The sequence below is a fragment of the Silene latifolia genome, chromosome 9 (genome assembly GCF_048544455.1).
Source record: "Silene latifolia isolate original U9 population chromosome 9, ASM4854445v1, whole genome shotgun sequence".
In the NCBI taxonomy this organism is placed as follows: domain Eukaryota; kingdom Viridiplantae; phylum Streptophyta; class Magnoliopsida; order Caryophyllales; family Caryophyllaceae; genus Silene; species Silene latifolia.
Window position 1 is genome coordinate 20694 of NC_133534.1, and position 10928 is coordinate 31621.

The 10928-nt window shown below is 40.0% G+C and overlaps 1 protein-coding gene across 1 annotated transcript; it reads right to left on the reverse strand.

Annotated features, from left to right (window-relative positions):
- Positions 1-4773: 4773 nt before the first annotated feature.
- On the reverse strand, positions 4774-10625 carry LOC141598543 (receptor protein kinase-like protein ZAR1). The gene is made up of 2 exons (XM_074418211.1): positions 8988-10625; positions 4774-5498 (listed from the first exon to the last, which is right to left on the reverse strand). The coding sequence occupies exons 1-2, from the start codon at positions 10528-10530 to the stop codon at positions 4858-4860; spliced, it is 2184 nt and encodes a 727-aa protein (XP_074274312.1). The 5' UTR covers positions 10531-10625; the 3' UTR covers positions 4774-4857.
- Positions 10626-10928: the final 303 nt, after the last annotated feature.

A 10928-nucleotide genomic window follows, 5' to 3' on the forward strand; every position in this document is an offset into this window, starting at 1 on the left:
CTTAGGACCTCTTAGGGACACTTTCTTTTGATGACAGTCTATCTTGGCTTTATACTTTCCTAACCAATCCATCCCAACTATCATCTCAAAACCATTAAAAGGAAACTCTAGCAAGTCTACAGGGAAATCGACTTGCCCAACTATCAAAGACACATCTCTAAACAGCCTCCCACACGATACAGACTCACCTGAAGGTATGAAAACTTGCTCCCTAACAGACTCATATACCCTCAAACCCAACTGCTTTACATGACTCGAAGACACAAACGACTGAGAAGCCCCCGAATCAAACAAAACAAACGTAGGAACGCCATTAACAAGAAATGTACCGGTGATAACGTGCTCATCCTCCTCAGCTGCTTTCTTGTCCATCATGAACAGCTTGCCACTTGTCTTCTGCCCACCTCCCTGGACAGTACTGGCTGATGCGGTCGGCTTAGCACCCGACCCTTGATTGTTGTTGTTGTTCATCGGCGTCTTCTGATAAGAATTACCGCCGTTGCGGTTGCCTCCACTCTGTAGCTCGACCTCCACGGTTTGGCCATGATCCCGCCGGTCCATTGCTCGCGAAGCTCTGCGCAGTCTCCGGAAAGATCCCGGTGCACTTGTGCACTCATGTCTCTTGTGGCCTACGCCACCACATCCAAAGCAGTCACTCCCACCGTTGCTCACGCTCCCACGACCTCTCCCAAAGGAAGTTCCAAAGATCGAACCCGGACCCGGAAGAAAACCCCTTAGATTGATTGTGGTTGCCTTTCTTGAAATTAGATTGGCCACCACCCTCGCTCTCCGACTTCCTCTTCTCTCCACCTAACCTCTCCTTAGCCATCTCCACTAGCCTCTCGGCTCTCCCCAGACCCTCTCATATGTTTCCTTCACATCGCAAGGACTCCCACGGGTAACTTATCCATAATTGTCGTGGTTAGCCCTCTCTCAAACCTCAAAGCAAGATTCTCCTCACTCAAACCCATGTCCTCTGCATATCCGGATTTCTCATTAAACTGCCTGTAGTAGTACTCAAATACGACATCTCAGTAGTCATCTTAAACTTGTCGAACTCCTCCCTCAACTTACTCCTCACATGTTCTCGCACGAACTCCTTCCTCACAAACCCTCTACGAAACTCCTCCCAAGGTATAGCAGGTAACCCCTGGTTGGTATATATCTCCTTGGCACTCACTTTCACCGAGTCCCACCACTTGCCACCGCCTCCCTCGGATAGAATGCAGCTGATCCACTCTCATCTCATCAGACAAATAACTAAATCTAGTATGTTCTCCATCTCCCTCAGCCAACTATCAAGGTGGTTAGGCTCCTCAACCCCCTTGTACTCCTTCGGGTTAAACCTCGCGATATAGAGGCTGACTTTAGCATGGTCAACCTCCTTCTCCTTACTCTTATCCTTGTCCTCGTTCACTCTCTTCAGGGTCTCCGTAAGAGCGTCTTGGTGTTCCAACATCTTAACGATGTCATCCGTAGTCATAAGCTCAGCTCTCGCGTACAAGGCATTTCTCTTTGGCGGCATCTTGAAGCTATAGAAGAAAGGGATAAACATAAACACGCGTACTAAACCTCAAAACACGAACACGCGTTGCCCAGCACCTACTCGATCGAGTATCCAAACCCACTCGATCGAGTAACGGGCTACTCGATCGAGTGCCCCCAGGTACTCGATCGAGTATCCGAACTCCAGAACTAAACAGACCTTCTGATCTCTAACCCACTCGATCGAGTATCTATGCTACTCGATCGAGTGACCCCCTACTCGATCGAGTACCCCTAGTTACTCGATCGAGTGCCCCAAAACTCGATTCGGACTCAAAGTCGCCAAACCTACCCGATCGAGTCGGTCTCACTCGATCAAGTACCCCAAAGACGTAAGAGCTACCCGCATGTTACTTCGTATACTAACATGCCAAACTTTATAAAACCACATTATATTCTAACAAATAGGCTACGCATCTATTCTACTAATCAACAAGATCAACTCATCATGCTATTAAAGCCACATTATAAACATCCAACATGTTATCATCTCATTAACATGTTCCACATATCATTTTCTTTCACATGCTCAACTTCCTATTTCAACACCAAACAATCAACACACTTCATCACTTTGTTGCACAAGTTAAACAATCACACAGACGATTCAACAAACACGTTCCCATGTGACCGGTTCAAAGTTGTAGGGCGACCCCCGCGACTTTAGGACGTCTCCCAAGCCTTTGCACTAGCTCCTACAACTTTTACCCCGGGTTCATTTTAATTGACTCCCTATGTTCATTAAGTTCATTGGTTACAGGTTTCAGGATCGTCGCTCTGATACCATTTGTAACACCCCCATACTCCGAGTGCCTTACCAGGACCACTCAGGTATGGAGACATCACCATCTCGGTTGCCCGAGGTATGATAATCAAACAACAACGATAAAGAAACAACATTTACTATTAATAGTTTAATGAATGAAAACAATCCTTGAAACCAAATCAAAGCAAGATACATTATTCCAAACTCGTCTACTCAAACCAAATATAAATAAATGCTAAACTACAAATAAGACTCTATCGTCATGTTGTGGCCATCCCGGCTATCCCAGTATCACCTCTATACCGCTCAATATCTGCTCACCATCCCCGAATGGATCACCGCAGTTTACAAAACAACACCGGGTCGATTAATCACACAATCAAAACAGAGATAACAATAATAAGACAAACAGACAAAATGAACCAATCACACACACACATCCAACCAACCGTCTCAATCACTGATCGGCCCACTAGACCACCGCCAGCTGGGGACCGCAGCCGTTCCCACCTAAGCCCCGCTCATCGTATTTGCGATAACCCCGTCCATTAATGTGCACATCCCCTTTCGTGGCGGGTTCCACTAAGGGCGAAACTAAGGCGTGAGATCACTCCCGCAAGTGACCCCACTCAGCCGAGAACGCATCTCGAGAACCATCAACAACACAACCACAATCACAAACACAATTACAATCATCAAATCAATTAACTAACTACAAAGACATCACCAATATCCCATTATGGGACTAATACCGAGTAGGAAAATCCTACCCGAAAGCACACACGCAGAGACGGTATCTACACTGTCCTCAAAACGCCTCTTCTATGAATTCTCCTCCTAACATATAACACACGGATACTACTATTCAAACACTATTCATAAAAACCCCCAATTACTAAATTAGGGTTTCACTAATCTTAACAAAACGTTATAAAAATTATGCTAGAAGCTTACCCTCGACGCAAGGAATCCAACGACACAAACTACGATGCAAACCGACCGTCCGATCTCCGGAATTGTCAAGAACGCGATTAGGAAGAAGAACCAGTTGCTTTCTCTCTTAAACATGTTTTAGGTTTTGTAAAAAGTGATTTAGAATAAAGACGAATATGTTTAAATACCTTAATCGCGTAATTAACAAAACCCGAGAAAAACCCCGATAAATGGACACTCGATCGAGTACCCAAGGTGCTCGATCGAGTACCCCCATACTCGATCGAGTGCCCCAGCTACTCGATCGAGTGCCCAACAGGTCAGAAACTATTTTATTCTGCGACATACCCTTACTCGACAGAGTAAGGGCTACTCGATAGAGTACCCCCAAGACCATAAATACGGAGTATTACAGTATGTATCAGGTTGGGTAGAGTTCTTTTGGGCTTGAGTTTTTTGAGTTAGTCTTGATATTTTCTCTACTAGATTATTTATTTAGAGATAATGGCAAGCATACGAAAATAAATATTTGTCCGGATAGGATCAGGCCAATTTGGGTTATCTTTATTCAATTTTTTTTTTTTGGGTACACATTGAGTATTAGTGGGATTATTTCGAACTCAATCATTCGAGTCATATTGATTTTGCTAGGTCTAGTCCTAGTATGACTCCTCTAAAAACATTGTATGTAATGAACCATAAACTTCTTAGTTGTTTTTTAACATAATTTTAAAGTACATCATACCTTTTAAATTTAGGTTATTTTTATATTTATTCCAAGTGATTTGCTAGATGTAAATAAATGTGAGCCTAATATTTGATTGTAAGTTTCATAGATTGTGAATATATCAATATGGAGTACAAAATACATATAAAAAACTAGCATATACAGAGCAAATTTATATATGTAGAATCTTTTGATAGTAACTATAGCGACATCTAAAAACCTCCCTATAAAATGTTAGTTTTAACGCAAAACAAAGGTAAATTACATTTCTAAAATATAAGATCACACCTCGAATCCGAATCAAACTCTCAACAACAAACAACTACAACTCATAGGGAATATAAATTATATAATTCAATGAAGATGGAGTACAAGATTCCAAGTATTGCAAAAATTCGAATGACCTTAATTTAAGACGATCTTCTTATACAGACTTGAACTTACATCAGGATCATACATACCTTACGAAAATTTGAAAATTAATGTGGAACCAAAATCAAACAGCCCAAGCCCAAGCCCAATCTTCCTATAACACAAAATTGGACTCCTCATAACACAAAATTGGACTTTGAAAACAAAAGAACATCTTCCCTATCACATCTGACCTTTATGGCTAGTTGCTCATGTGTTACCCCGACTCTCCGACACATGAATTGTGTCTGACACATGTTAAGTGTCGAATATAGCTATTCGGTACGAATTTCTCAATTTTTCGGTCTAAAGTGAAGTGCCAAAATGTCCGCATCGTGTCGGACATCCGACACACCAGCTAAGTGAAGTGTCGAGTAACATACTCAAATTCTTGCTATTGCTTACAAATTATTATCATTAAACTCAAAAAATTACAAAAATACACGAATATTACAATGTTCTATAATCTTAATATCTAAGTTCCAATTTTATCAAGATTTTCGGACACAGTTTTCATCCTAGGCCTAATCTCAGGATCACCCTCAGTGCAACCAAGAGCCAAATGAAAAACAGCCAATACTTCTTTCTTAGCATGAACCTCTTGCAACAACATAGGGTCCACCATTTCCGACAACGGGTTTTCGTCTTCAAACCCCTTCTTAACCCACCTCACCAAGTCATGAATCTCGGTCGAAGTAGATGTTGTTGATGAAGAGTGTTCAAGAGACTTCCCTGTTAATAACTCCAGTAATACCACCCCAAATGAGTACACATCCCATTTTTGGTTGGGACGGGTTCCAGGGATCCGAGCCTCAGGAGCGCGATAATTGTTTGATTTTTCTTGATTGACTGGCTTAACGTAGGGAAGTGCACCTCCCATGAAGCCACCTGAAGACGACGGGTTGTCGCCTGTGATGCTGATTAGCCTGTTTAAGCCGAAGTCAGAGATGTAGGGTTGGAAGTCGTTGTCTAGTAGTATGTTGGAGGGTTTTACGTCTCCATGAACGAATTTTCGAGGGCTACATTCGTGTAGATAGGCTAAACCCCTAGCGGTTCCTTTCGCGATTTTAAGCCTTGTTGTCCATGTTAGGCTTGTTGATGGCTGCCCTGTTCTCCCTGTTACAAGCACATAAAAACTTCATACATTCATCCAACTTGATCATTATTTGCTTTGTAAACAATTAGGGTCAAAATTGTGTCAATATCTACTTTCTAGCATGGTATTAACTTTAGACGCGACCCTGTAATGCGACTGTTCTATAAAGGTTTTGAAGGTGACCACTAGATTTTAAGTGGTATCAGTCATTTTTCGTTCTGGGTCATTCGGAAATAGTCTCTTTATGTTGCTAACACATGGATAAGACTACATACATCTGACCCCTACCCCGCAATTCTAAATTCAGTGTGATCAACTGATGCGTATAAACAAAGGTATGAATGCTAGAAAGAAGGAATCTAGGCAACCAAAACATACAGGTAAGAGCAGCTTTGAATTTCCAACTACACTAGATTTAAATAACCTAAAAAAATGGTTTTGATGGATCTACATCTGAAAATTGCACCTACATTATCTTGCAGAGTAGTGGTGGTAGTTGGATTTGGAATGCAATATTCACTAACAAGTTGACTTTTGATCTACATTTCAAACTAACATGTACCTTATACTTTAATAGTAAGTCTGTTTTAGGATGGTAATATCCGTAACTTAAGATGAAGACGGGTTAAGTATATTCCAACTTGCATATATATAGGATAAATCATCCGTAAATCATTTATTAGTCCTTAGATATTCTCCTTTTGTATCATCTACCATAATGACCTATTTTAAGCTTATAATTGATATTGTCGTTTTAAACAAGAATTTGTGATATTCATAGAGAGTAGCATCCAATGTGCTATGTTAGTTAGAAATGCAATAGGTAATGACCAGAACTTATAACTACCTTAGGTAGATCAACTGCCAAATTACCATTTCGTTTTCAACTTTAATATAATTGATTATTGAGGTAAGACTGCGTACAACCGACCTTCCCTTACTCGGTTAAGTAAGATTCCTAAGGCACAATGCGGTGACGATTTGTATGCTAAAAATCAAAAAATACATTCACCATTGATCATCGTACTAAAATTTCAATTTTTAGGATGTTGCTAAAAAACTTTAATCATTAGATTTAGATGTACACTAAATGATGCATTGCATACCACGACATGTTGACAGTTGACAAATGACAACAACCCACCAAAATAGAAGTCATTGAATGTGCTACTATACTGTACCTAGACTTGAGCGTAATTACTAAGTTACTACACCCACTTACCATCTATATGACCCACCCAAATTAGTTACTTAGATTGAAAGTAAAACTATAATTTTGATCCATTTTAACTACTTCTATAAGTTCGGTATTACTTTTGGACAATCAGTGATAGATTTTGGAGAAAACCATAAGGAAGTCAAGGTGTGAACTATTGACTTCGTATATCAAGGAACCAGATGTTAATTTTACACAGAAACATGAAAAGTCAGCAAGGGTCAGCCATCCTAAGGTCTTCCACTGTGGACAACACCACCACCACCTTGTAAATATTTTGAAGGTTACCGTGATCATATCTCGATCCATCAAGTGAGTTTTATTTTCATTTCATTATTGACTTGCAATTGGTCTCCCTTGTGACGGGTTACCATTTGTGGCGGATATTTTGTGAGTTAAAATGGTAACAAAATGGGTTAGTGGAGAAAGGGGACCACATAAATAGTGTTACAGAGAGAGAAAAAGTGGATACTTTATGAGGTAAAATGGTATTCGTCACTCAAGAGTGACGGATATGTGCCGTCACAAACAAGAATTTGTGATTGACTTGTTGGGTGAGGACCAACAATTTAATAGGCTATTAATGGAACACCCACCACTTACCAAGACATAGTTGGGTAGGGCCTTAGAACTATAAGGAAATTAAAATTCTGGTAGTAAGAAGATTTATGGGTTGAATTTACCAAGGTACACAACTTAGGCAAACATACCATTATTATTCATCATCTGTCAAACCCACATGCATAATTTAGTGTAATTGTATGGCCCTCCAACTTTAAATGTCACTGAATCAGGTTTCAAAACTGTTCCTCCTTTACCCATCTAGAAATAGTGATATCAAAATTTGAGCATGAATAATGTAGTATCAATGGCGGTTATTCAGACTCGTTTAGAAAATTAGAAGTATCTAACATGGGTTTCTTGCCTATTTAAATAAAATATTTTTATATTCGACTTAAAATGAGTTGTCTCAGTGTCATACTCGTAGTGTCAGTATTGGACATGGGAAGAAAAGTCGGTGTAATATAGGTTACAAAAAACTGTCATCAATTTTGAAAATTTGGTTTACCGAGCAAATGTCGACCGGTATCAAAACGAAGTTTCGAGCTCTACACTTAAGTTTTCGAGTTTTGTTTTAAAGAATCTGAGCTATACTGTAAAGTTTCTCAATCCACAAACTTAAACATAAAAAAAATAAATTTTAAAAAAGCTCAAGAAAGTTATACATATGCTCGGTTAAATGTATAGTGATTGTACAATGCTTATTATACAACTGGAGGTATAGTAGTAATTGTGTGAATAATGTAGTATCAATGGCTGTTACTTAGACTCGTTTAGAAAATTAGAAGTATCTAACATGAGATTCTCGCCTATTTAAATAAAATATCTTTATATTCGGCTTAAAATGAGTTGTCTCAGTGTCATACTCATAGTGTCAGTATTGGATATGGGAAGAAGAGTCGGTGTAAGGTTACAAAAAACTGTCATCAATTTTAAAAATTTGGTTTAGCGAGCAAATGTCGACCGATATCAAAACGAAGTTTATGACTTGTCGACCGGTGGCAAATGTGGACCGACCGGTATCAAAACAGACGATTTGGATAAGGGTTTTACTATAATCTACACATAACAAAGTTTTAAAGTGACAAGTAGAAGGCATTCCCAACTTAGATGGAGACAAATTAGTAGCAAAAGATCCCCAACAATTGTGGACCAAAGCTAATGATAAACAAATAGTAGCATCAAACTTACTAATGAAAACAAATAACAAGTAGGACACTTAAAATTTTGGCATCACTTTTGAAAAGCTAGATTTTAAGCTGCTAAATGCCAGAGATATTTGTTAATTACTCTTAAATTGTAGTAAGAGTATTATAATTAGTACACTGAACTTCATGAATGCGTCACTAGTTTAACCAAAGGCGGAACTAAAGGGGTTAGCAAAAACGATTGTCCACCAAGCAATGAAAGTTCGATTTTTTTATACCTTATCTAGTTTAATTATTTTGCCTTGAGAAATTTTTCGCCTCCTAAGTCCTACCTCTAAATCCTGGTTCCATTTCCGAGTCCAACAAATAATATCATTGGAGGAAGATACTTTTAACCAGGATACGACAAATCATGTTAAATGTCATTATCGAGCATTGACTCATAACTACTCTTAACACAAATATGAACAAAAAGTAACCAAGAGTTATGAAGAGCATGATTTGATACTAAGAAACTACGCTTATAACAAATAATTAGGACGAATGAAGTAATTAATAAAAATGAACATTAATTTCGGACTAACCTCGAAGAGCATTAGCGAGATTGCCATTAGAAATGAAGTCGGAAATGAGCAATTTTTCATCAGGAGCCCAATAATAAGCTCTTAATTTCACAACATTAGGATGTTTAACTTTCCCAATTGCTTGAATTTCAGCAGCAAACTCTTTATACCTTTGTTGATCTCCACCTTCTCCTAACCTTCTTACAGCAACTGGCACCCCGTTGCCAAGCACCACCTTGTATACGATCCCTAACCCGCTTTTCCCCAACACGTAAGCTGACGCTCTCAATAACTCGTCCAGCTCGAATGAAAATCCCTTATCAATCGCGACTAATTCCCCTTCCCCTTCGCCTACCTCTCCTCTACCGCCACTGCCTTCAACAGAGCTTCCCTTATCTGACTCGCTCTCAATGTCATTGCTCGAAAACCCTCGCAAACACGCGCAAAATGGCGAGTTTCTTTTCCCGTTTCCTCCTAATTTAGTCGTCCCCGTGCAACTACATCCGTTGGAGTGGTCCTTACGCCTCCAATAGAGGTAGATAAGGACCAACCCAACAAACGCAACCACCAAAGCATCCGCTGCAGATATTAATAATATCACACCAGGGCTTAATCCCTTGTGTTCGGGGCTAGTCCCACGAGTACGACTCGTGGGACTAGTATTATTACCATTTGAGTGGGAACAATCTTTCTGCAACGGGAACCCGCATAAATGTGGGTTCCCGAGAAATGCAGTAGGACCCTGGTTAGCAAAAGAACCTGTCTGGGGAATCTCCCCAGACAGGTTATTCGACCGCAGGTCAAAACTAACCGTCATGGGAAGATCTCCAAGCGACTTCGGGATCTCCCCGGTCAAACGATTGAACGACAAGTTCAACGTCCCGGACAAAGACTGGAGCTGCCCGAAGTCGACAGGGATCTTCCCAGACAACATATTTGACGACAAGTCCAGCTGGACTAACTCCGACATCTCCGACCACGCACCCGCCGGAATCCCACCGGAAAACTTATTCCTCGCCAAAACCAACCGCTGAAGCGACCGACATTCCTTCAAACTCCTCGGAATCTCGCCGGAAAGCTGATTATCCGAAACATCAACATTCTGAATTCTCGGAAGCGAGCAAATCGATGACGGAAGCGGTCCAGTCAAATTATTATTATACAAATATATACTATGCAACGACGTCGCATTAAACAACTGCTCCGGTATCGCTCCGTAAAACCGGTTTCCATGAAGATTCAATCGTCGAAGATACGTCAACGAACCGAGCTCCGACGGAATATATCCTCGGAGATTCTTCCCGGCAAGGGAAATTCCGACGACCCTAGGGTTTCCACTACCGCCGCAAGAAACACCAGTCCAACCGCACGGATCGCCGTCGTCGTCGTTCCAGTCGGAAAACGCCGCCGTCTCTGCCGCCGACTTATCGACGGCGGATTTCAACGAGAGAAGAGAGAGTCCATCCGTCGATAAACAATTAACATTATAAATACTAATTAATTGAATAATAATAATTATTATTATGATTGTAATTTTAGTGTAATTGAGTAATTCGAGTTCCATTTAGTTTTAATTTTTAAGTTAGAGCTTCGAGTTTTTTCGAGCTTTCATCAATGGCGGAACAGTGGCGTTTTAGAGAGAGAAAGTAATGGAGAGGGAAAGCTGGTGAAGGTTGCGGAGGTATTAAATGAGAGTGAAGGAAAGTGTGGGACCCATTTCCCGCCAAATTAAATTATTATTATTATTATTAAATTAAATTAAATTAAGGAAAATATATGATGGGAAAGTGTTTGTTTGTTGTTTGAAGGGAGTAGAAGGAAAGCAATGTTTTGGATTTTTGTTTATTTTTATTGTTTTTGTGATTAGTGGTAATGGTATGATTTTAGTACTAGTATAGTAGTATGTAATCAATCTATGTAGATCGTGATGGAATTATTGATGTTTAATGTACACGTTTCTAT

Excerpts from the sequence above, each read along its gene's own strand:
- LOC141598543 (XM_074418211.1), bottom strand. The coding sequence starts at position 10,530 with ATGGAACTCGAATTACTCAATTACACTAAAATTACAATCATAATAATA. Across the intron at positions 5,499-8,987 it reads TCTCGCTAATGCTCTTCGAG|GGAGAACAGGGCAGCCATCA; the intron begins GTTAGTCCGAAA and ends TGCTTGTAACAG.